The 27,339-nt window shown below is 46.4% G+C and overlaps 1 protein-coding gene across 6 annotated transcripts in view; it reads left to right on the top strand.

Moving 5' to 3' along the window:
- Window positions 1-27,339, top strand: part of TXNL4B (thioredoxin like 4B) — an 88,095-nt gene that overhangs the window by 8,087 nt on the left and 52,669 nt on the right. For all 6 annotated transcript variants that reach the window (XM_085622395.1, XM_085622396.1, XM_085622392.1 and 3 more), the window contains one exon: window positions 21,329-21,496. In XM_085622395.1, coding sequence (XP_085478521.1) covers window positions 21,365-21,496 — 132 coding nt within the window. In that variant the 5' untranslated portion in view covers window positions 21,329-21,364. The remainder of the gene's footprint in view (window positions 1-21,328; window positions 21,497-27,339) is intronic.

Here is a 27,339-nt window from a genome sequence, read left to right as displayed (position 1 = left end):
TACCAGAGTGCAATATCTCTAAACATGACTGCCGCCCACCATGCATATTCTTATAGTCCAGTCCCTATGTGGGAGCACAAAGTTTTCTTCTTTAAAAATCACCAAACTTAACATCAACACCCACCTCCCCCCCCCCCTCCCACAACTCTTGAAAGGCCCTGTCAGTTGCTCCCGGAGGCTCCCCCTCACACTCAATACCCACTCTGGTCCTATCGTCCAATGGCTCTGTTTCCCCGAACCGCTGCGTGCACATACCAACCGTGTCGCATACCCCACCATACCCTCCAGTTCTCGTTGCGCAACATGGTATGCTTGAACCCCTCTGCGTGCCATAAGTTAGAACTGCGCTAGCTGTCGCAGAGCACTCTTAGCCTGCCTCCGAGTCTGGAGCAGGCGCCTCCTCCTCCCCCGCACTAGGACCTGCACCCACTTCCCCACTCCTGAGATAGTCCGCATACAATCCCCAAAAGTTCTTTGGTCTGCTCCTCGGAGGAAGCAGTTCACTAAAATGTTTTTGGATTAATTACTTCTTCTTGATGTGAACTGAGTTTGTGACTATTTTGTAATCTGATAATAAGGGGCCGATTACGATGTCTGGCGGAAAGCCTCCTCCTGACAGTAGGAATCTCCTAGACCATGTTGGAACCCTTCCGACCGATTACAATGTTTGCCATCGGATTGTACACTGCATGGTCTTTCAGAATCTGTTCTGAACGGCTCTCGTAGAATTTGTGTCGGTCCGAACCACATCATACAGCTCTAGGGACTGCGTTTCTGACCGAGCGATTACAATGTAAGTTTCCACAGCCTTTCCGAGTCGACCTGTCCGACACGAAAAGGCTGTCGGAAGATTGGGCATGATGCTGGCGAAGCGAAATATAGCACAACAATGGGGATACCGACAAACTCCTACCCTTCCCCCAATGGTGTAAGGATCTGGATAACGCAATGATTGTTGAAAAGACAGTGTATATATACATAGAGGATGCCCCAAAAAATGGACTCCGATATGGGGAGGGTGGAATACCTATCGAGGAAATGTATGCGAGCCCCCGAAGGAGAATTCAGAATCAGAGGTAAGCGACTGATGGGACCAAGGGAATGGAACGTAAGATGCTACACAATATGAGTATCCATGGCGGGGCACTAGCGCAGTGTGGTGTTCAATGTTATAATCATGTCACTGTAATATTATATCATATGTCAAATGACTGTATATATGTCACCGGACTGATTCACATTATATTCAATGCCTATGATTTTTCCTATTTTTTGAGAATGTCAATAAAAAGTTGTTAAAAAAAAAAGTTGTCGGAAAGTGACTTTTGGGGCCCCTAGCAGCGCCCTCTTTATCCTCCGGCCTCCAGTTGGGGGCTGAGGGGGTACCTAAGGAACCCCCTGTAAAACCCTGCACTGTGTGGCAGGCACTATGGAGTGCATGCGACAGGGTGCAGAGTTTTCCGCACACCTCCCATTTCTCCGTAGGAGCCTGTGTTGTTGGGCGGAACACGGGCTCCTATAGGAGTCAATGGGAATCCGACTGAACAGTGTTCAGTCGCATCGTAATCGATAGTTGGTCAGTCCCGATTCCGAGTCGGTGTCTGGAGGAGAAAACTCCTACCAACATCGTAATTAGCCCCCTAGTACAGATTTTCGCTTTCGCAGCAAGTCCTGCTAAAGATGTAGAGCTGACCTGACACACATTTGAACAGTCTCTGTATGAACAGATTCAATGATGTGGATGATGAAACAATGTGTGTATATCCTCATGTGACCTACTGCTGTACAGAGGGGATAGCACTGTTGCTATGCAGACACAACTACATTTACAATAGAGTAAGTACATGTATCTTTGCAAACATACAATGTTATTTTACCGTGGTAAATGTATCACATGAAACGATGTTAAAAAAATACGATGATTAGTGGGGTATATTACAACTTATTTAAATGAAACACAAGTACCAAATATAATAAACGATTGTGAAAATACCAGTGATAGGAGTATGGATGAAAACAACCAAATGAAGTGAAGGATACAATCCTGGTGGATGAAAACGAAGTACAGTCCCTAGTTTCTGGGTACCAAGGTCCAAATGACTCCTCGCATAAGAGTGGGAAAATATAGGGAGGTTGAGTCAACAACATAGTGTGGCCCACACAGCATAGACATCAGTGGCGAGGTGGTTCTCTGCTGGGGATTCTGGTCTTGCCATCCTTCCCACCTGAAGTCTTACAAGGACATCCCCTCTTTCTGGGTGAGGTGGGGGGGGTTCAGGAGCCTGGGGTGCATGTGGGTGTAACATCCGCTGTCAGGCCCTCCCTTCCTGTGACAGCTGCAGAGGTTGATGGTAGTGATGAGCTTAGCAAACAGGGAGGGGAAGCTGTTGGGGGGGGGGGGGAGCCCTGCAGAGGGTGCTGTTTATATCACCCAGCACTCCTACCATGGAGGACACCCCGGAACATGGACTGGCCACCTCGGTGCGGACCCCTGCCACCTGTGTTCCTGGGCCCGCAACCTAGTTGGAGCCGGCCATATGTCCCCGGATGGCAGCAATCTCCTGGTATGTAGACTCGTGGAACTCCTACATTTTTACTAACTTCGCTGACAACCTGGCCCACACACCTTTAGAGTCGTGGATCAGAGCCAGGACCTGTGTTATGGCAGCCTGGGAGCCCATCTCACCAGTTGGCTCACACTGGGGATCTACATTGGCCCTCTTCTGACATCTAGCCCCTCTGCCCTAGACACAGACTGCATGTTCCCAAAGGGTCCTGGCTCCTGACTGACTGGGGTGGTGGTGGCAATATGAGAAGCCAGGACTGGGGGGCAGGAGATGGTACTCCCTGTTCTAGGCGCAGTGGTCGTGGGGACAGATGTTGTCTGTGTTGAACCCACTGTGGTAGGCTGTGTGTTCCCATGGTGGCCAACTGTTGAGATCTGCCCAGTTGTGCTAGGCCGGGCGTTGACGTCCAATGCTTCAGGAGCTTGTTGGTTACTGAGGGACTCTGCTGACTTTCCTCCGTCCACTCGACAGCAGTCGGATTTAAACGGAGTTGAAAGTTAATGACAGCATTTATGTGTGTACATCTAGGACATTTGTGTCTAGTCCATTGCTGAGCTGAAGAATCCTCTTTGACGTTGAAAATGGAAATCTGCAATTATTTCATATAATTTTCTCAAAGTTGAAATCCTCCTTCTCTGGAATTTGCTGTTTCTTCAGTGAGTCTTCAACAGTTACCTACACTGACAAGGTATGATTTCAATGTGTATCTGTATGTGGAATAAGGCATATTGTTTGCTAGGTTATAAACAATGACCTTTGATTAATCACTTTGTTCTCAAGTAACATTTTGTACTTGTGAGCATGGGCTCAGTTGGGATTGTAGACCTGAGTGTTTTGGTTGGCACACATTTCTTAGTGTATAGTTGGGTTATTCTAAAGATCAGGCCAGCATAGCTCAGGGCTTGTGTGCGTGACACCAACAACCTAAGATGCCAACCTCATAGTGCATTTCTGTAAATTTCTTAATGTAACAGATTTCATGTTGGATATTTGAGTAGCAAGATGGCTGCCAGGTGAGAAGGGTGGTGAGGAATGTAGCATGCTGGGAGGTGGTGAAGAGACAAGGCTTTATGTTAGATGTAGTCATTTGGATGTGACTTTGTCAGTGGATGAGAAGAGTTCAGCTACTTGAGTGGTGTTAGTTTAGTAGCAAGATGGCTGGTAGGTGAAAGGGGGGTGAGGAGTGTAGCATACTGGGTGGTGGTGGTGAAGAGAGCAGGCCTCATTGTACATGTTGTGAAGGTGATGTACCGTTAGCAGAGGCTGAGAAGAGTTGGGCTTCTTGAGTGGTGTTAGTTCAGAAGCAAAATGGCTACCAGGTGAGAAGAGGAGTGTAGCATGCGGGGTGGTGGTGAAGAGAAAAGGCCTCATGGTAGATGTATTTGTCACTTTACTGATTAGTATTGTACCCTAGCTGTATATTGTACAGATCTTTGATTTTACAGACATTTACATGATCCCACATTACATGCTTCCATTCTTGTAGAATTTGATGCAGCCTTTACAGACAACATTGGAATATGATACTATTTTTGAAATGTATATCTGTAGTGTAGTTAGCAACAATATTCTTTGCCACATAGAAAACAACTTTTGGCTATCCACCAACTGCAAATAAAAGCGGCTGAATACAAGGCCCTTGCCACTAACGCCGCAAAAACCCTCGCGAGAGACGGAGATGGACGGCTATACGACCAAGGCGACAAAGCGGGCAAAATGATGGCCTGGTTAAATAAAAAAGAGAGGGCACGGAGAGTGATGCCAGAGCTAAGAACTTGCTCGGGTACGGTTCTCACCGAGCCCCACGATATCGTCAGAGAATTCGCAACGCACTTCGAGAGTGTGTACCAGAGGGGCTCGGAACTCTCAGAGGAAAATTCCTCTGATTTACTGGTGGACATCCAACTGCTGACCCTCTCTGACTTGGACCGAGAGACATTAGATAGTACGCTTACAAATGACGAAGTGGCCAAGGCAATACGGGACCTCCGCTCAGGCAAGGCACCAGGCCCTAACGGCCTACCTATTGAACTATACAAGCTCAAACCGGACAGAATGGCGCCCTACCTTAAAAGTATGTATGAGGACAGTAGGAAACGGGGGCTGTTGCCAAGAGATGAACGTATTGCCACACTGGTGGCCATACCTAAAGAAGGGAAACCCAAAGACAATTGTACTTCCTATAGACCGATCTCCCTGCTAAACGCAGAACCCAAAATACTTGCTAAGCTTTTGGCAAATAGACTCCGGCCAATAATAGCTACGCTGGCACACCCAGATCAATCGGGCTTTATGCCGCACCGTAATACTGCCCTTAACATGAGGCATCTCCATGGAGTACTGGGGCGCTGCTCCACTATACAAGAAGATGCGATGGTGGTCTCCTTGGACGCCACCATGGCGTTCGACACATTGGAATGGGCATACCTCATGGCAGTATTAAAAAGGATGGGTTTTGGTCCTAATTTTGTCGGATGGGTACAGCTACTCTATGAGGAACCCTTAGCACAAGTAGTAGTCAACAACAAAATCTCGGGCGTATTTACACTTGGAAGGGGGACAAGGCAAGGATGTCCGCTATCACCGCTGCTCTTTGCGCTCTCTCTGGAGCCACCGGCGGCCTGGATACGAGGGGATTCATGGACTTAAATGGGCTCAAGGTTGGGAGGACCGGATCTCCTTGTATGCAGACGACATCCTTCTCTACCTGGCCTCCCCCCAGAAGTCATTAAGAGTGGTATTGGACATCTTCACTAGTTTTGGGAGGAACTCCGGATATAAAATTAACTGGAGCAAATTGTTGATATATGTCCTACATGGGAGTCCCCCGTCTCTGCCAACTGACTGTCCTATTCAGGTGGCCACGGAAGGATTTAAAAACCTTGGCGTATTTATCACCATCGACGCCGAAGCCCGCTACGAGCGGAACTTCCTCCCGCCCTTGCTGAGATTCAGGCGTGACACTAACACTTGGAAAACACTCCCCCCTGTCCCTCCTGGGACGAGCGGCGCTTTTTAAAATGATGGCGCTGCCCCGTTTCCTCTATGCTCTCCAGAACTACCCGGACCCGTCCCATGCAAGTACTTCATGGACATCGAAACTACACAAAGAAACCTACTATGGGACGGGAAACCCCGAATAGCTCTTCAAAAACTAACTCTAGGTTGGTACGACGGAGGTATTGCCCTTCCCGATATCAGAAAGTACTACTGGGCAGCGCACCTATCCGCCATAAACCAGTGTGTGTACGGCAATGGTGACGACCCAGCCTATAGTATGGACAGGTGGCTCCTCCCGGGTGGAGACTTTACGAGGGCGCTCTACTCTAAACTGAACAGGTTATCCCTCACAGGACCCACCAGACACTCAGTACAACTTTGGCATGTGGTCAACCGTAACCTGGGGTGGGCCAACAGACTCACACTTGCAACACCACTCTGGGATTCGGAGCGGCTGGGCACACTGGGGCGGACTAAAGGGTTTGATAAGTGGGATCTCATAGGGATCTCCCATATAGGGGATCTCTGGGGGCAAAATGGAATGGTGTATTTTGCGTCATTACAGCACACGCACGAGATGGCGGACTCTGAGTACTTTAGGTACGCACAAGTCAGACACTCCCTTCAGGCCAATATCCCGCATGGGTCACCATTGCCAGAGTCCTCCCCTCTTGAGGATAGACTTGTAGACGGACACCTGCCTGAAAGAAGTATATCCCTTACATATAAAAAACGTATACATCATACTCCAGACCCTCTACCAGCGTTGAGGGAGAAATGGGGGAGGGACGGTCTAGAAGTAGACGACGAGGAATGGCAGGAGGCCCTATCCTCCCCCAAGGAAGTCGCCATTTTGGCGAAGCTAAGGCTGGTCCAATTGAAAATTCTACACCGGGTTTACTTTTCTGAACTACAATTATCACATATGGGTAGGAGTGAGTATGGGATGTGTAGGAGAAAATGTGGCCTGGAGGGGACCTTCCTGCACACGCTCTGGGAGTGTCCACTAGTCCAAACTTACTGGAAAAAAGTGCATGAGTGTGGTTTGGGGGGGTTTCACTACGGCCCGAGGTAAAAAGATGTCCCCTGAATATCTGGGAGCCCACGGACCTGAATACAAAGGGAAAGCTCTGGCTGACGCTGGGACAGATGGTCGCAAAGCGAAATATAGCTAGACACTGGGGAGCAACAATGCCGCCAACGATTAATACCTGGAAAGAGGACATGGACTGGTGTATGGCACAGGAGAAAACGGTTTATGTGGCCCGTGGCTGTCCTCGAAAATAGATACTGCTCTGGACTAAATGGAATGTGTACCGTGGAAACGTGTGTGAACCCCCTTATGTCCCCTCCCTTGGCGAACAATTAACGCTCTGCAGTCCAAGAAGTGTGACAGCGTAGTAAAATGAGTCAGTATGAGACATAATGCTATAACCTGTGACAGACACTGTACCCAGATAAGTGAAATGATAACTTGTATGGCATGACCTTTCTTTTGTTCAATAAAAAGTTTTAAAAAAACAATAAAACTTTTAGGATAGATTCTACATGCCATGTTCAGGGAGTAGATGTTAATGAGGACGGAAAAGGCCTATTTGATAGCAGGCAGGACTTTGTGATATTGTGTCAGTTCTTGTAGTACAGCTTACCATAGTCCATGCCTCCCTGTATTCATTCCAAGCCCTCCGGGTGTAGGATGGCCAAGGCCTTCTCCTCCCAGGGCATGAGTCGTAATGGTGAGCTGGGAGGACCACCACCAGTTCTCTGTGCCTCCTGGAGGAGGTGACGGTCGCTGTACTTCTTACGAACCTCCTTCCGGAGGTCGTTCCACCTTTTCCTGATATCCAGCTGTGTGCGTAGGGAGTTTCCAACAGCATTCACACTGTTGACTATCCTCTCCCACATTTCCAATCTCATAATGTGAGGAGTATGCTGGACTTGGATACCAAACATTTGGGGTTCTACTATAATGATTTCATCCACCATGGTTGTTCATTCCCTTTCACTGAAGGCTGTTTTTTTGGGGGCATATTGAGAGGAGAAATAAAATGTTAGAGTAGTGGGCTCAAATAAATATTTAAGGTGGGAATAACAGCTTAAGTTGTGCAAATGCAAGTGAAAAATAATAGATTGAAAGGATTAATTATAGTTGTGCTAAAGGTGGCTGCTCTGTCTAGAATGGCAAAGGATGTTGGTCAAGTTAGGCATGTGTTTTATAGTGTGGTTTGCAGGCGTGGCTACTTGTGACGAGGTTTCTGATGTGTGGTATTTGAGTCCAACCAATAGGACCGCCGCTGTGAGACCATCTATGTCACTTTGTGCTCGTAATACACTCAACGGAAAATACGCTATCCTGTCAGTGTCCGCAGTCTCATCACCGACAAATCAGCCTGCCGTGGGTCTGCCATTGAACCACTGACAGGCTCTCCTGGGCGTCTGTGTGTGTTTCAGACTGCTCAACTCTGACTGGCGGTTGTTTGCCAGCACAGCGGCCGCGTGGAGTAGGCAGGTGTGGTTCTCTGGCAGTCGGACCGCCAAACTCGTAATCAGGCCCATAGTGTTTTGAAGCAATGTGGTTTCTAGCTTGTATTATTCAATAAACAATAGAATTACAAGTTCTCCATCACATTGCGCCTACACTCAACATGATGCCCATCTAGAAACAATATAACTATATTAAACAAGATTCTGGAGATGAGTGGTAGTTGACATAGCCAGAACTACACATTTAAACCTAGTCCTGTTCCCCCAGTGTAGTCTCTTAGGTGATATAAAGCGACCAAAAGGCAAGAAGATATCATATAAATTTCTGCAGCTGGTGCTTGTCCTAGTGAGACGTAGGGTTGCAATCACCTGGATGGGACAAAGGGCACCAGAGATTGCTCACCAACACAATACAAAAATGGGACGGAATGGATGTTGGCGAAAGAGGCCCACATGAAACTTAGCCGACTTAGAGACGATAAGGTGCAGGATGACTTAGTTGACTGGCGAGCCTTCTGTGACAATCATAGATCCAGACTCTGAATCTGCTTCCTCAGACGACGGGCGGGTTAACACACAGACGGTACACCAAACCCCCCTTTGTGTTGAGGGCATAAAATGGGACATGCCTGCAGAGTATGTGCTGACCTCCCTGGGGGGAAAGTGAGAGGCTCAAGTATGCTTGGAAAATGTTTTTGCAATGTCAAGATATAAGTGAAACGTACCATCCACAGTGCATGCTTCTACCTGCTGGTTTTCTGTTGTAATATTTTCTAAAACAAAAAAAGGTTTAAAAAAAAAAAACATATTAAACAAGGCAAAAAAATAGAATTCCAATTATATGGATGATGCGCCGCAAATTATCGTGAGTCTGCCGTCTATTAATAAATCCTGATTGATCCGAATCTATGAGACCGGGAAGTACTGATTCGAGACGAGTGGTCAAGATTTTGGAATAAATCTTAGCATCTAATTTCAGGAGAGATATCGGGCGATAAGAAGAGCAGGCAGTGGGGTCCTTACCAGGTTTGGGAATCACTGCCACGATCGCCTCTCCCATGGAGGGGGTGACTTGTTGTGTAGAGGCAATGATGTTAAATAGAAGAGTTAAAAAGGGGACCAGCTCCGGTGCGAAGATGCAATAGAAATGTGCCAAGAAGCTGTACCGCCCTGGTGCTTTTTGGAGTTTGTGAGTCAATCTCCTTCTGCACTTCCTCGGAGGTTATGGGTTGCGCCTACTCCTCATAGGAGTTGGCCGGGACTTGAGGGAGAACCAAGGGGTCTAAATACCCTGTTTAGTTTTGCACCCGTGGGAGTTCTGAAGTGTAAAGAGCCTTGTAGAATTTCTCAAAGGCCTGCGCCTTCCCCTCCTCTGTCTTATGGGCACTGCCCTCTTCCTCTACAATCAGTTTAATGTACTCCCTTTCCTGTTTGGCCCGTAGTTGGCGTGCTAGTAGGACACCACTTTATTCGCTCACTCATATCCCCTGGACTGTAAGCGTAGAATGGGATTTTCCGCTCTATTAGTATAAATGGCCTGCAGTTTCACCCTAAGTGCCGTGACTTTCCTCAGTGCCTGGACTGAGGGGCTGGCCTTATCCGGCCGTCTCCGCTGATACAAAGTCCCGTTCTAACATGAGGTGTTCCTCGCGTTGTTGCCATCTCAAGGTAGTAGCCAGCTCGATGCATTTGTCTCGGACTACCGCCTTGAGAGCATCCCATGTAATGGCATGAGAAGTGGTCTCCGGGTCGTTCTGCTCAAGGTATTCTTTAATAGTTTTCCTGAGGTCATCACGCAGAAGACTATCCCTGCAGAGGAAGTTGGGGAAATACTAGCGCGCATGTTTTGGCCGCAGGTTCGGCCAAGTGAACGTCGATTCTAGGGGGGCATGATCTGACAGGCAAATCGGGTGAAAGTGCGTTTGCAGCGTCAAGAGGAGCAGGGACTGGCTTATGAAAATGTGATCAATGCGGGAGTCCGTTATGTGGGAGTGGGAAAAGAAAGAGTAGTCTCGTTTAGTGGGGTTAGAATCTCCCAAACGTCCACCAGCCCCATGATTTAGAGTTGTGATTTGAGTGCCTTACCAAAAGCTCCTCCCGACGCCCTCTGTGTGTGTGTGTCGAGTCCAGCCCTTGGTCCCAAATGAGAATGAAAGTCTCCCAAGAGCAGAATGTCCCCCTGTGCAAAATTCTCTTAAGTCATAAGGAAGGAAGGAAAGAATGAAATCTTGCTGGCCTGTGTTTGGTGCATAGATGACTGCAAATGTACATTTGCGGCTTCTAAGGTCTCCTCGAACCATAAGGAACCTCCCTGCTTTGTCTGTTTTGGTATCCTGTGCCTGAAACGGGACCCCAGCATGGAACAGTAATACAACCCCGTTTTGTTTTGAGGCGTGTGAGGATCGGAACACCAGAGGATAAGTTTTATGGTGCCAGCAATGTTCCTCAGATTTTTTTGAGGTGCGTCTCTTGAAGATCCGCCACGTGGACATTATGATCAAACAAGTATTTCCAAAAGCGATGGTGCTTGTTAGAGGAGTTCAAACCCTGTGCATTCCAGGTTATAGTCCTGACAGCCATGTTTCACTGGGTGGAACCGAGCTCCCCTCACAAGGGTTTCTGCATAAGTGGAGCTCCTGCGCTCCCCGCCTTCCACCCACCCCCCCACCCCCACCCATAAACAATATAAAAAAGGCACCATGACATCTAACTGAAATAACCAACCATAACAAACAAAAAGAACAAGATGCGGAGAAAGCATTTGATCGCTTGGAATGGACCTTTTTATTTAGAGTGCTCCAGCGCTTTGGCTTTAACGAGACCTTTACAGGGATGATCGGCACCAATTATCACTCCCCTAGCTCCCAGGTCCTGGTCAATGGCGTTGCTTCTCCACCTTTTCACCTGGCGCGCGGAACGAGGCCGGGTTGTCCATAGTCTTTTCTCCTTGAGCATAGAGTCCCTAGCCCACAGGATTAGAGGAAACCCAGACATACTGAGGATACGTTTCGGCACAGACTATCATAAGATTTCACTCTTTGCTGACGATGTGCTTCTCCCAGTTACAGATCCATTGATCTCTCTCCCGGCTATTCAAGCAGAACTTATAATGTTTGAGCAGGCAGCTGGTTTTAACCCCTTCAGCGCGGCGCGGATTACCGCGCTGTGCTGAAGGTTCTATTGCGCGGGCGGGGCCATGACGGAGCGGTTCCGTCATACGCGATGCGCATGACGGAACCGCTCCGTCATGCGCATCAAAGGGGTTAAGATTAATCTGGCTTAGTCCTTCTTATTGAATTTGTCCCTAACCAAAGTGGGGGCAAGTAGAAGGAGCGTCACCATTTAGTTGCACGACTAAGGAGATCACCTACTTAGGAGTCAAGCTCACCCCCGTATATCAGATCTCTACAGGGCTAACTTCCTTCCCCTTCTACGCCAACTGAAAATTGATTTGGGCAAATGGAGCGCGGCATACATCACATGGCTGGGCAGGATTAATGCCATCAAGATGAATGTACTCCCTCGCTTGCTTTACCTCTTTCAAGGGTTGCCCATTCCGGTGGAGGGAGGACTCTTTCGGGAATTGCAACACATGCTTACTAAGTTCATCTGGCAGGGGAAGAGGGCACACTTGCCCTACCGCCTGCTCACACGACCACGCAAGGAGGGGGTGTCTGGCTTTACCGGTTTTTCAGGCATACTATCGAGCAGCTCAACTGCAGGTAATCACGGAATGGTCGCTGCGGGCCTCATAGAAACACTTGCTTCACATTTATAGACCGATAAAGGTTCGCACCATCTGGGATCTCTTATGGAAACCAAAATAGGATAGACCACTCAGCGCTTACATTAGCACACCCATGTCCACCACTTTAAAGGTATGGGATGTCCTTACTAGGAGGTTACAAATTACTACCTTTCCCTCCCCCTACATGCCTATACACTATAATGCTGCCTTCCCCTGGGTACTTCAAGAGGGACCCTTTGAGGCTTGGAGGGAGGTAGGGTGTCACCTGATTACGCTTCTATTTGATAATGGCGAGTTCCTCACCATCCAAGAATGCAAGAAACAGTTTGCACTAACTGCCAAGGAAGAATACCATTACTTGCAGCTTAAGCACTGGGTACAGCAACCCCTGGTGCGGCTGGCCGCCACCAGGGATCTGCTCCCCATAGAGAAGTTTGCCCAATCTGGGTCCTCCTCCAAGGGTTGCATCTCCTTCTTATATGTGCTCATACAAGCTCTGAGCCCCAGACCGACCCCGCGTTTTAAACTCTTCTGGGACACACTTTTGGATACCCCTTTAGAGGATAGTCAATGGGGATGTTCAAGTAGGGATATAGTGAAATTTAACCGCTCAATGTACCTAAGGGAGGCGCACTACAAGATCATGTATGATTGGTATCTATAGCCTCAGAAATTCCACAAGATTTTCCCCAACACTTCAGACAGGTGCTGGCGGGGATGTGGTATGTTAGGCGATTTCCAACACATCTGGTGGGACTGCCCCTCCATACAGCCCTTTTGGAAAGAAATTCTGTCCCAAATTAAACTTATTCTTGGCTATCCAATTCCCGACTCTCTGGACCACACCATGCTGGGGGTGCGCGACCCATCCTTAAAACGTCAAACACAGAGTGAATGGTCTGTTACGTCGCTTTGTCTGCGGGTAGCCAAAATGGTGGTTGCTCCTGCTTGGAAAAAACAAGAGGCTCACTCCTTAACCCAATGGCATGCACGGTTGTGGAGGGCGTTGGCGCTGGAGCGCATGGCCGACATAGTGGATGACACCAGAAAAGGCTTCGATTATATTTGGTCTCTGCTGGTGAGCTACTTGTCGGAAGGGCTTCCATTGATGGCTTGCGCCCCACGGCTTAGGGCCCTCAACCTGTTTCATATCTAGCCACACAGCAGCGGTGCTAACTCCAAGGCGTGCAAATGTCACCTGAGAAGGGCCCCATTGTTCCAACCCTCAAATCCACCTCATTATTCTTTGCACCATGACATCACGGTTTTGTTCGTTTTTAGGTCTTGCCTAGCGAACACAGCGCCTACGCGCTGTTTCGCCTTGGCAAGACTATAGTTGTCGGTTTGGTGCGCAAAGGGAGACAAACCATGTGCGCGCACGGACAGGCGATGTGCACGCGCATGGCATCTCCTCTCTGCCTCACACGCTCCCACTGCACGCTGCAACTATACAAGGCAGACACGCGCTTGTTTTTCCATGGGGAGCAGCCTAGCTTGTTACAGAATCATATTTGTTGTATTAGCAAGAGCATTTCTGACCTGATGTTTGATAAAAATTAGTGTCGGGTGTTGGCGGGAAACTATCAAATACTTTAACATTTCAAACATATTTACAGTCTGAGGTAAGGTGAAATAAATTGGCCCAGGGTCGCACGGTTCCTTAGTGAAACGCCGACGCCGTGATTAGAGCCAAAGTCGTTAAATTCGGCGGTGCGTAAACTTACGTCCCCTCTACTGCCATGCCTATATACACACGTCAGACGTCGCACGCACTGCCTTCGACCCCGGAGTATATCTGCGGCGACTGACTTTAACTGGATACAGAAGGGGTGTGCACAATGCAATGGGGTTGACTTAGTCTATGGCTGACTGGTCTACAGTCATTCTCGCATCCTCTCTGCAGGAGCTATTTTGTTGAACCCATCCCTTGTGCTGCTGGACTGAGACCCCTTGCCAAAGCACCCCTTTGCTAGGATAGCGCCCTGGGCAGAAAGAAATGTGGCGCCCTTGCCGATGTGGGCTTCTTGACGCAATAGTAACCCGCAAATCCTGGCATAGAGCGCTAGTCCTGCAACCACTGCCTCGTTTGCTGGGATAGAGCTTGGGCCCAAAGAAAGTTGGGGTCCTGCCTGCTGCTGGTGAATAAAATGAAGCAGTAGGGAGCCCCTTTTGAATCCACAGGTCAGCTCCTGTCTAACATCACAGCAGTGACAGGCTTCGGAACACAAACATCTACGCGCCTCCACCAACTCACCTGAATCACCCCCAGCTCAGGTCGGTGACAGGGGTTTGTCTGGGTGGTGCTTGGGGTGTGTGGTGAGAGGGAATGACAAAGCAGGCAGCTCTGTGGGGCGGCATGGGGCAGGTGAAGGAGTTGGAGGAACAGCAGCTTGGAAATCAAACGTCGGAAGCCCAAGAGTTCGGTACAGCCTGCAAGGTCGGAGGTACACGATGTGGGTGCTGGATTGAGAGTGGTTTAGAGATCGACGTGTGGAGTATGTGCAATCGAGGCCGAGACCTTTCCCCCTTTGGTTGTGTCTTTTAGTCCTGTGGGTATAAGTGAAAGGGGGGCCTCGTTGTTGCTGCATCCACAACTTAGCTGACTTTTTTACTTGATTCATACAGAGCTCTCTACTGGCCCTGCTTAGGCCTGCTTGCTTGCTGTTTCGGCTCTAGAAAAGTCCTTATACTGCCTGTTTCTGCTGGCCGGCGTTCCTCCTTGTTTTAGGTCTCGGCTAGCGTAAGGCTGCGCACATGCGCAGTCTCGCTGGCGAGATTTAATGATTTAGAGGGAGCTTCAGTATCGGGCTTTAAGCCCCGCCCCTCTTTCCCATTGGCCCGCGTCACCGTTTATGCTAAACGGTGCCAGCCTTTGGGAAAGAGCTCTTTCTGACGTATTCTTTTCTCTCTTTGAGCCGTCCCACTTGGACGGGCTCACCTGACTTACTCCCGTCGCGAAAGGATTCTTATCTTTATGGGGCCATATGTTTCAAACACATGGCCCCATAAAGACAAGCGCCGAGTTTGCCTAACGTTTCTTTCTTGAGTTAAACACTCCCTTCTTCCCTTGCGGAAGCCATGCTACATCCCTGCACAGCTGCACCGTGAGACAGGCTGTCTTCGCGCTCCTCCATTCACAGCACAGCGCGCAGACGTGGATTTCCACTGGTAGGCTCCGGGTCGTTTCCCAGTCACAGCATGCTCGGAGAAGGTGGCAGACGCTCACTTTAAATTGAATCTTCCAGGACGCTTACATAATAGCCCAGCGGCGTCTTGTATGTATTCATTTCAGAGGGCTGGGTTAGCAGTGCAGTGATGATTTTCCAACCACATTGTCGGTGTATGTCTCGTAGGCCACTCCTTTCTGCAGTGTGGGAGGAGGTGTTTTGTTAACACTTCGCGAAATGAATTCTTGATATGAACCCCTAAGTATAGTTATTGGCGCACACCGATATTGTGTCAGATCTGTCTTCAGGCTTTATCTTTCGAAAACCACCAACATATATGTAAATGCTTAAAGGAGCCATTACAGAGGAATGTCGAGAAAGCCTGACTCAGAGCAAATTACATTCTTAGTTTTCTAATGTACCTTTTATTGACACATCAGTGTTTCAAAGATGCACTGTTCTGCTCTGCACCACGGCTGGTGTTACTCTTTCTGATTTTAAATCTCTTGCAATGTACCTCTATCCTCTCCTGCAGTATGAACGGTTGTCCCAGAACTGACACTTTGATTAAAGTTCTTACAAAGCAGCTGCTCGCTGTAACTTCGGTGGTACAGCCTGAATGTACCCGTGACTTATTAGATAGTGGTAACTCCTCTAACTGCCGGTCTCCTTGTAATAGTTACACCGCACAACCTTGCAGTTTTTCTCCAAGTCCCAGGCATCCTCCCTCCAATCCACTTTCCCCCTGCTGTGAACTAAACAAAAAAGGGGGGGGCCATAAGTCTATGTGCCCTCATGCGCACCCCAAGTGTTTTCCCTCAACATACCGGACTGGTGACTGTATTCCCCGGCGCACCCCATGTGCAAAGGAATCTCGTCCGTTTAAAATGGGGGGCACTCCACAACGTGTTTTCCCTGTTCACTGGTAAGGGGGCTACGGATTGGAATAGATTACTGTACGTCAGCCTGGAGGAGGCATCCTCCCTTCTTTTTTGCATTTTCTCAAGCAGTGGCTTAAAGTCAAGGGCGGCTTTTGGTGCGGGCGAGCTGGGCCCTGGCCCGGGGTGCCTACAGTTGAGGTGGTCACATGTAACTCAACCCTTGAGCTTCTTCGAATAATGCTTTTATTCCAGGGTACTGATTCTGTTCATTATCTCCGGAGTACAGGCTGGATATCATTTTTTTTCACGTTAGTCTCCATCCGATTTGCTCCCCCCCCCCCCCCCCCTTCTCGCCTCCCTCTCCTTCCTTCTCCGTTGCCCAACTGAATAGGTGATTAAGGTGAGGTCTCAAGGGGAAAATGTGTGTGTTAACAGGCAGGTCACTGGTCCGAGGTATTCAGCAAGAACGTGACCAGAGAAAACATAAGCCTCTCCCTGATATCCCTCCCACCGGATCCCCAGTGGGAGGGGATAGATGCGGAAAGGATGAGTATCTGGAGGGAGCAAAATGTAGTTTCACCCGGGGCACTTTACTTGAAGAAGGGCCAGCCCTGCATAAGGTAGCACGTCCGTGGTGGGGTTTATTTCATGAGAGAGGGGAGGATTTTTATTTCTGAGCCATTTTAGCTTAAACCTGGCTTCGTTTTTAAGCATATTATTGTTACTTGAAACACAAGCTGATATTTTTTAAATGTTTACATTTCTTGACGGAGGTGGAGGGGGAAAACAATGTGAAATTGTTGATACTTTTGAGAGAGGCATAAATACATTTGCTTATTAATGATTTCTCCCACTGTAGTCAATATTGAAACGGGCATCTCGGTCTGTGTATTGCAGCTTCTGCCATTAAAGTCCTGTCATTCTGTCATACATTCAGCCTAACCTTGTGGATTTTCATTGCATGCAAATTTTAAGGGTTTTAATCTTGTTTTCTCTGACTCTAAATTCTAAACATGGCAAGGTGCACAGGACACAGTGCTGTATATTTGAAACGGGCGAAAGAATGAGCTTCGAGTGCTAGCACAGGGAAATGAGTTTCTTTTCCGTGCCTCCCCCAGCACTCGTTGTGCAAGTGGCAAATTCATGACACTCGTGTAAACGTGTAATCTTGGCGAGAAAGCCAGCTGAGTGGCCAGCTTCTTTTTGTATGTCAGCTTTTCCTTGTCTGTCGCATCCATCATCTTCTTCCAACAATATCTGCTCCACCCTTTCCTTCCCTGCTCACATACCACTCTTGTCGATTGAAACTATTCCTGCACATGATCAAACACCAATCAAAAGATAATTCTTAGATCGATTTCTTGTGTTTTTTAAAATTATTTTTTTTGTTTTAAGCGCTTGCTGCTTTGTAAGGACACTGTGAATTTAAAGCAACGTCAGTACGAGCCTTTGAATTAGAATTTCCACGTTATTTAAAAAAATTAATGTATTCGAGGATGCATTTTGTATCGTACGGGAAGCAACCAGTGACCCATATTTTGGCGTTACATTTCCTTTCTTAACCGGTCTCATTGCGAACCAGGATGATGAGCTGCCAGTGTGTTTGGCGCTTTGAGTGAGAATTTAAATGAACAGTCTTGCCCAGAATTGGTCAGGACTACCCATCTGATGGCTAGTCATGCGTGAAATAGATTTCTGCCTCGCAGAAGCTTCATATTCCAGCCTAAAATCTTTGGAGCCGACCCTGTTCATACACGTGATGCCTTTCTTCCTTTGTGTGAAACCTTAGAACATCCCTCAAAACTAAGGTTAAAAAAAGCCCCTTGTACCCCTATTCTGACTGGAATACACTTGTTCAGACTCACTCATCAATGCCTTCCTCTTTCCCTACCAAGGAGAATGGTTGATACATGGTACTTTCTCTTGCAGAAGAGAGCCTTCAATTTTTAATTTTTATACAAGATTTTCCTCCTGGATTTACTGGACTGACTGTAGCACAAAGGGCACTGCAAGCAGTAGTGTGTTTTTAAATACTGCGTGACCTGTGGAACTAATTTCTGGGCACCTGATACCCGCAGCCTCTGGTGCCCTGGTACAAGCCATCACAGTCCTGCACCAGTTCTTTGTCGTCGGGGCTAAAAGTATACCTTAATTGCACCAGCTTTTATATTGTTTTTCTGTGCACTGTCTCATCACCTCTTACCAATATAAAGAAGCATTGAAAATTCAATAGGTCTTGCCTTTTATTAAGTTAAAGCCATTTGCTTTGCTATACAATACCATTAGCAAAGCAAATGGCTTTAACTTAATCAAAGGCGAGACCTATTGCATTTTTAATGCTTGTTTCTAAGGCTGGAGGTAGTGTAAGAGAGGTAGGAGGTCATTTACCATACTCTCCCCAGTGTTGGAGTTGCATTGTTGGGCTTGAGATTTAATGATTGCAGGCTTTTAGAGGTAGTATGCAGGGGAGGCTTAGGCTGCAGACACCTCTATGGTGCAGAGGCGGCTGGCATTAGGCCAGTGCGGCTTAAGCCTCTGTGGGGGCCTTCTCTCTGCACACATCACTCATTTCCTGCCCACTTGATCTTGCCCTCGGAAATAGCCCTAGGAAATAGGATAGAAGATATAAGTGATGGAGTGGAAGAGCGGATCTTTGGGGCATCTGAGTTTGGGTATTCTTACAAGATGCCATCTAGGTGTCTGCCCTCAGGCTGCTCGCTCTCCGCTTCTGGTCCAGCTGCTATCCCTGCTAGTTCTCCTAAACATTTAACCACAAAAAAAACTATTCCGTGAAAGAAGCCTCAGCCCCATTTGTCTCTCCTGAAGTCTCATCCCTCCGTGCTGTCCCCATTCTGAAGGAGGGAGAGTGAGACAATGGAACAAGCATTTGCAATGCAATAGGTCTCGCATTTACGTGAGTTTGAGCTATTGGCATTATAAATAACAATGCCTTTTATTTATGTTTTAAAAAACGAAAGAAAAAAAGAAAGGCATTGTCATGTACAATGTAAATAGCTCCAACTAGCGGAAATGCGAGACCTATTGCATTGCAAATGCTTGTTTAGGTATGATAAGTTTCCTTTTCATGTTACTCTCTTCGAAAGGTAGATTGTCGCTCAGATGCACTAGACTGCATGCAACAAGTTCTGATTGTAATGTTATATAAAGTTTCTATGCCGCAGACCTTGTGAAGAAGCTGTACCCTGCATGTGAGTTCTGTAACTCTCGGCTGATTTTCAAGCAATGTTGCATGTGTAATGCTTTTAAGTTTCAATTGCAAAGAAAATTCTAATTAACAGAATTTGATAAAAAAGAAAAATAGAATTCCAAGATGGTGGCCTGGTGGTATTGGCTTTGCCAACGCATGCACAAATAGTGACAAAGCCTATGCCAGTATTGGCAAAGTGAGATTTATTGGGTTTGTCAATGCTTGGCCTTCTATGTTGTATGGATTTTCTGAGAGGAACACCTACTGTTGACAGCAGCGCTATATCTGTTCTGATGTACATGGCATCCTGCAAGGGATTCTTGTATTTGTGTTACGTGTTCTGCACCTGCTTTGTGTGTGAGGGAGAACATGCCACTAACTGAGCTGTGCTATACCTGTTATCTGTGTATGTTGGATGCTTGCGTAGCTGCTGGCTATATTGCACCTGGTGTTTTGGATTATTGACACTCAAGAACCTTTCAGAGTACTGATGCTTAATAGATTGGCTTTGTCAGTGTTTGTTCTCCAACTATTTCAGTCTCTGCTGAGGGCATTCTTGGTTCTGCTTGATATATTTATTACATAACACTAAATGGTTGTGTTCACCCCACCCCAGAGTTACAGATACTAAATACCAGTGTCTCCAGGGTCAGGGGAAATTGGTGTCCATTATGAGGTGGGCCGTGAGGGTCCATAAGAAATAAAGTTTTTCTAGGGAATCAGTATTTCTGGGTCCAATTAACCCGGTAATACCCCATTCCACAACACAGTTTAGCCTGGGGTTTTCAGCAGTTTTGAACAGCTAATATGTCTTGGGTTGTGTAATGAATGTGCTTTTTGCTAAAAGGACACACCCAAATCCTGCACTCCCACTTTGGACGCAAATATATCACTGCACCTTTAAATAATACACTTTGAGCAGCACCCCCTAAAGACGAGGAAAGGACGTAGCACTCCCTTTAGGCGAGGCAAGAAAACAAATTCAGGTGCATTTTAAAATAACAAACACAAGTTTGTTAATGCAATGTTTAGAACGGTGGGCCAAATCTATCAGTAAATGCAGATTCCCAAATGTCAAGTGAATGATTAAGTGAACAATTGAAATAGAATGCAGTATAAACAAGTAGCAAAGAGTAGAAAATATATATATAAAATGGTTAGGAGCACCTCACCGACTGAATTTACATCATCCTTGACAACTAAAGCCGGGGAAGTCCTTCAACAGCCCAGGAAGGAGTTCAGTCAGGACTCAAGTTCCGTCACCTCCGCAGCAATACGTCTATACTGTGGTGAACTTCCACCTGGCCCCCGCAGGTTCCCAGCTTTAATACTATTACTCAACATGAGGCGAAGCTTCTAGAAAATCTCGCCCCCTTCTGATTAGAAAAAAACCAGCTGGCTGTACCCGTCTGCGTCAAGGCCAAGACGGAGGCTGGACATGCTCCCATATTTTGACTCCGAGTTGTACATTCCGCAAACACTTCCCAAAACATATTCCAGTTCACTCTGGTCGGTGAGGTGCGAAAAACAAGTGAGGAGCAGAAAAACCTTGAATATGAATCGCAAGCACTGCTGTGCACGCAGAAGTAAGGCAAAGTCAGAAAACAAGATGACATGAGGCCATGTCAAAGCCAATAGTCAGAGTTAGAAAACAAGAGTACATGAGGCCATGTCAAAGCCAATAGTGAGCACTTATAATTCTCATAGCCCAAACAACTTGCAAGCGCTGCTGTGCACACAGAAAAGCTTGAAGCAAGGCAAAGTCAGAAAACAAGATGACATGAGGCCATGTCAAAGCCAATAGTACTGTTCTACTCCATGCCAGCTCCCACCAAAAGACAGCAAGATTACAAGACAGAAGAGAAGCAGGCATATGCAGGACCGTCCTGCATTAAGGCCATGGTAAAATAACACACTGTCAGTTAAAATGATGGTAGTTGAAGGTCATGTATAGGGTGCCAAACCACAAGAGTGGCTCTTTCACTACAGGTTGGGGGTCTTGAAGTAAGGACAGGCCATGGGTGCTTCAGCAGACCTCATCCAATGTACTCAGTAACATCCCTTACCAGTTCCATCAGGATTGATGGGCCATTTGCATTGAGGTCCTCAGTATATTGCCTATGATTTTGAGCTCTACGTTGCTGTTCGAAACCCTGATTTTGTTTTGTGTGGTTTGACCATGCACTAAAATAGGTGATAGTAGGTTCTACCTGATTTCTGTGGCATTGACGTTTGGTAAATTAAATTAAGATTCATGTTTAATTTCTTTTTAGGTTCAGTAGAGCATTCTGGATACAGTTTTGATCAACATGAGTTTCCTATTGCCCAAGTTGACAAGCAAACGGGAACTAGACCAAGCCATAAAAAGCACCGCAGAGAAAGTGCTGGTTCTCAGATTTGGCAGAGATGATGACTCTGTTTGTTTACAATTGGATGACATTGTAAGTACATTTTGTCTTTTTTGTTTGTCTTGCAAAACAAAGTTTCAAGAAATGAATGCAAATGATGATAATTAACTTTTGCGATTCAGGTGATTTTTCCAAATTTCCCATAGTTTATTCTGTATATTGTTCTAAACAAAAAGGCAATGCAAAAAAAAAACTGGTGGTGATGGGCAAGCTGTCACTTTTACGGTCCTAAATAGGGTGCACAATATCGCACAATAATTAGGAAGGACAGGTTCTACACTGAGACAGGGTGGACATTTAGTTGAAGGGAAGAAAGGACATATTATTGGAAGGGAGGGAAAGATGGAAAAAATATCTTGGTAAAAAGCAATATTAGTCACTTTTACTCTGGTAGCATCCTCCTTAGCCTTGCCAGCACATTGAGAAGTAGGAATTTAAACCGTCAACAAGTTTTTTGGTGTTATTTTAAGAACTGCACAGAATGACGCTGGTACATGAACAGCAGTTGTTCTCAAAGTTAACCAACAAAGGATGACAATAGTGTCTTATTATTGTCCTAAACTGCTAATCCAGTTCTTCCCCGGACCGGAAACAAGCATCCTGGGCAGGGTATGCCCATACGTGGCTCCCTTTCTCATTTTGCCACTGCATTCAAGCTAGCCTGGCTGATGAGGGATGTTTTGCCGAAACTGGTCCCAGGACGCTTGCTTCCGGTACAGGGAAGACCTGGCTTGGCACTTTGGGCTGGATTGTTCCCATGAGGAACAGGGTCAAGACTGATTTGCATATGGCTGGGTCGGAACTGGGATGGCAAAGTGATCTAAAGAACGATGGTGGATTAAACCCAGATCTGGGACGGGGAGTGAGTGTCTGAAAAATTTCAGCGCTCCGTCCATCATCTCCTTTTGTTTGCTTAGGTTTGTTGCCCAGCCATTTGCACCCGTTTGCTTTTCTCAGATTCTCCTGTTTAGTCTTCCATTTTCTCTCCTGGTTTATTCTATATAAACCCAAACACATACAGACACACTTTTTTGCATACCTTTCCCTTAATTCCACACAACCTTCTTCTATCTTTGTAATGCATAATTGGCTCACTTGGATTACTTCTTCTCATCTTACAGCAGTCAAGTTTGCCTTAATACCAGGGCAAGGGGCTTCACTTCGGAAGCAACTGTTACAACGTGGTCACGAGAATCCCTAAGGGATTCAATTCTTGGAGAAGCCAGTTTCTTTGAAGACTGGGGTATAGAACTCTGGGTCCCCCTTAACAGAAATATCCCCACATACTTCTTCATGATGAACCAGTGAGGTCATACACTAGTGTCCTGAAAGGGTCATGGGGTGCAACCCATGTTTGGCTGCCAGATGCATCAAAAGCGGATAACCTCATTAACATTTCATATAACAACAATCAACGTTTGGTGAGCTGTAAATCAAGTTTCTCTGTCTCCCACAATATTTACAGCCATCAAGGGTATTCCCATCGAGAGCCTCCAGCCCTCTGCTCCCAGCAGCATCCTTCCTAACGGCTCAGTTAAGTGGTCAGATTCTAAACTGACCATCTCCTTCTGGAACGCTGCTGGACTAAAGTCAACCCTTTCATCTAAATCAGCAGTGGACTATTTGAGCAAAAGTGATATAATCTGCTTTCAAGAGACCTGGTCTTTGTTTCCATCAGTTCTCCACGGCCATTATGAACTCTTTTAACCAGCATCCCAGCCTAATTCTTGTGGTAGACCTTCTGGGGGCATCTCCATTTTTATTAAACACAGATGCAAGATCGAAGCTATCCCCCTCTATCGGAACACCTTGGCTGGGCAAATTGCATTAATCACTGGTCTTTCAACTCCAACCAGGGCCTTCCCTTTGCTTTTAATCAACTGTTACCACAACACAACTAAAACATCAAAGTCACTGGCAACAGCTCTTTTGATCAAGCATCTGGAAGAGCTTTTACTTGAGTTAGCTTCTGCTGAAGTTCTGTTATTAGGTGATTTTAATATCACAGATCTGGGATTCAACACTCATTTAGTCACCAAAACCAAAGACCAAGAAGCCATGATAACTTTTTTAACCAAGTACAATTTACGTTTTGCGAAGCAAATCACATTGGAACAGGATCACCAGTGTCCATCTATCTCCAACATTTAAGAATCTCTCGACCATTGATTATATTTTTTTTATCACCATCAAAGTCACTGGCAACAGCTCTTTTGATCAAGCATCTGGAAGAGCTTTTACTTGAGTTCGCTTCTGCTGAAGTTCTGTTATTAGGTGATTTTTAATATCACAGATCTGAGATCCAACACTCATTTAGTCACCAAAACCAAAGAGCAAGAAGCCATGATAACTTTTTTAACCAAGTACAATTTACGTTTTGCGAAGCAAATCACATTGGAACAGGATCACCAGTGTCCATCTATCTCTAACATTTAAGAATCTCTCGACCATTGATTATATTTTTTTTATCACCATCTCTGGCAAGTAAGTTAGTTAAAATGGAGATCCCCCTCGTACAGAGAGCGACCATAACTCTTTGACCATAACAATGGACTTGCAAGTTCCTGTTGCTGCCAAAGTAACTGAAGTGGGGCACTCAACACAGATCGAACTCCACACTCTATTCCGAAGAATCAAATGGGACTCTTTAGGTGCCGATAAGGTGGGCACTTGGCTCGTGGAAATAATTTCAAGTTTCATTCACTACCCTCCCACAGGCCATCATCATTGGTGGGACATTGCCATCGCTAAATTACGAGACCTTCTAATAGGCCTTGAAGTTCATCACGGACTCCCCAGGCCTCCCCCGCGGCAGATTTCCAATCCGGTTTAAGTTACCCAAAGAAGAGCCCTAAGGAGGGCTGTGCGCCTGCATAAATTTAAAGGTACAGAGCTCACTGCCAATAATATGGCTTTATTACGTAAAGCCTACAAAAAATCAACATGGGAAACCAAGAAACAAAAAGAACAGAACGACTGTCTAAAAATATTCACTCTGTTAAAGTTAAAAAACGGAACTCACTTTTGGAACCATATAAACAAACTTTGCTCCCCCAATAAGAGCAGGGAGAACACGGTTTCTGAAGACGTCTGGTGTCAGTATGTGACTCAACAATACTGCTGTGATATCCTGGACCTCGCTGAGGTTGAAATCTGAGATCCTGCCGACATTAAGCTGATGGAATCCCACGAGCTGACTACCTCGGCCCAGGTCTGCAAGTCTCTGAAATCCATGAAAAACGATGGTGCTCCAGGGCCCAATGGCCTTCCATCTGCTGTATTCAAATGTTTGCTGGAAGAATGGGCTAAGCTATTACCTCCCTTATACAACTATGCGTTTACTACCTTTCAGATACCAGACTCATGGAAAGGCTCGATCTTATGCCCAATTCTTAAGAAAGGAGATCCTTCCCTACCAGCTAATTACTGACTCATTGCCCTATTAGATCTTGAGGCCAAGGTATACGCTCGGTGTCTTCTCAAGTCGCTAAAAAAATGGGTAGCGGAAAACAATATTCTACCATACTTTCAAACTGGGTTCCGAACTTCTGCCTCCACAATTGACAACATCACCGCCCTAGCCATTCTGAGTCAACAAGCAGTGCAAAAAAATCAACTTCCCCTCTATTGCTGCTTTATAGACTACAGCGCCGCCTTCGACAAAGTGTCTCATAACACTTTATGGAGGAAATTAGATAATTGGGGGATCCCTCTGAGCCTGCTCGGAGCCCTTATCTCCTTGCATTAGAACACATCAGTGCGAGTAAGAACTGGCCCCACGACACTCTCTGCAAAAATTCCAACTTCCGACGGCCTAAAGCAGGGATGCGTTCTTGCTCCCATCTTGTTCAACCTCTACACCGCTGACCTGGGGAGATTCTTGGAGAAAAGCAGTCGCCTTCTGCCAAAACTGGGCCTCGCAAAAACGAACTAGCACATTCTGCAATACTCTGACCATATTGTCAAAATGGACCAGGCCAAGTCTGGCCTCCAAAGAGCCCTGTGTATGCTCCACGAATACGACACCGCTAATGCTCTTAAAATTAACCAGGATAAGACCAAGGTATTGATTTTTGGCCGTTGCAAGAAAAAGAAAAGTCTAACGTGGAACATTGAGCCCGCAAAGATTAAAACAACATCAAAATACAACTACATGGGGGTTTGGTTTAGCGAGTCTTCCAGACAATCAGTCCACATAGCTGCCTTGAAAAAGAGAGCTGGAGCAACAACATACAGACTAACTCGACTTAGCCAGTCCCTGAGTAGTCCTTCTGCCGAACCCATACTGAAGGTGATCAAAGCTACTCTCCTTCCTGCCTTACGTTACGGGCACCAGGCCTTTCCTGGTGCATGCTCGGCCAGTCTCGACCATGCCCAGGTCACCATTTATAAAAAAAAATCTTTTGTCTTCCGAATTACATTCACAGGGCAAGATTACGACTGGAGCTGGGCCTTCAAAGACAATCGATTTTCTGTGATGCTGACACCCTGAAGTACTATATAAGGGCTCTAAAAGCCGCAGATAACACAATTAAAGCCCGGTTAAAAGAAACTCTTGCCAGCTCTGGGAATCCATGGAACCGTCAAACTGTAAAAGCCATAAGAACACTACATATTGATGAAACATTGCTAACCGCAGACTCTATTCCATACACTGTCTGGAAAAGGGTTATAAACAATCAGGTTAGACAAATTTCCTACCAGATGGACTTTTGGGTCTTAAAAAAATCAACCATCCTGCTCCCCTTGAACAATTCATATCTCCCTGGAGTACCACAACCTTACCTTCTTGATAGTTTGATCGCAGTGGCCCGCAAAAATATAATGTTTATGCGCCTTCTAGGTCTGCGCTCCACTGCCTTCAACCGATGGGCTCCAACTAGTGAGGAGGGGGCTTGTAGATTGTGCCATTACAGGTCTGAATCATGGTTGCATCTTCTGTGCTGTTGTCCCTCCCTTGACGCTCCTAGAAGACTTTTCCTAAAACCCTTATATCTAAAAAGGGGCATCAGCACATGTTGGGAGGCATCTGCTCTCTGTTTTACTTCCTCAGACATTCAGGCGCTGACAAGGTACGGAAAATATGTGAGACTCTTGGACAATCTGCTCTCTCCCTCTCCTGCCTCTGCCCAACCGGCCCCTCCTTCCCAAAAACTTATCACAGTCTATTTTTGCACATTGCCCTAGTGCCTCTGCACCAAATCATTTTATCCTTGATTTTGAAGCCTGTAATGTGATCACAACAGTAATTATATGACTGCTTTGTTACAAATATGTGTACGAATTTGATGGTTTGCTTCACTTTATTTTTAATGTGGTAAAAAAGCTACGGTGACATTTTATTGCAATGGTTTTAATTAACTGCTAATTTAATAAAAAACTGAAAACTGAATTGGCTAATTCAAGTGGTTTGACCGCTCTGTAGGCTGAGCTTTCAAAGCAGAAATCTGTGTTAGCTGATGGTTATGTGTTGTAGGTTGTATTCTGGACAGAGCTATCTCAGCCTTGTTGGAATGGAGACTGATCCCCTGCATGATCTCTAGAGGGACTGTGCCTTTGTTTGAAGTCCCCCCCCCCGCCTCAGTACACACAACAGTCGTATGTGTGAGGCATTTCCTTAACATTGAGTGAGACTCCAAAGCTTTTTTGTGACGTTTAGTGAGACCCAGAGCAAGTCTCTGCTGTAGGGATGGCACATCACAAGCCCTTTACTCTGAAAGAGAGTATGATCACATAGGCTGTAGAGGAATGTGAGCAAATGGGGTGTATTATATGATGTGGTTGTGGGACCACAGCTGGTAATACACTTACCAGCCCATTTAGGACCAGTAGTTTTCATTTGTTAAATCTTCTAGCTCAACCCTGGGTAGTTGTGG

Source organism: Triturus cristatus, chromosome 8, assembly GCF_964204655.1.
Source record: "Triturus cristatus chromosome 8, aTriCri1.1, whole genome shotgun sequence".
In the NCBI taxonomy this organism is placed as follows: Eukaryota; Metazoa; Chordata; class Amphibia; order Caudata; family Salamandridae; genus Triturus; species Triturus cristatus.
Note: the sequence above shows the minus strand (reverse complement) of the source record. Positions and strands in the feature narration are given on the sequence as shown.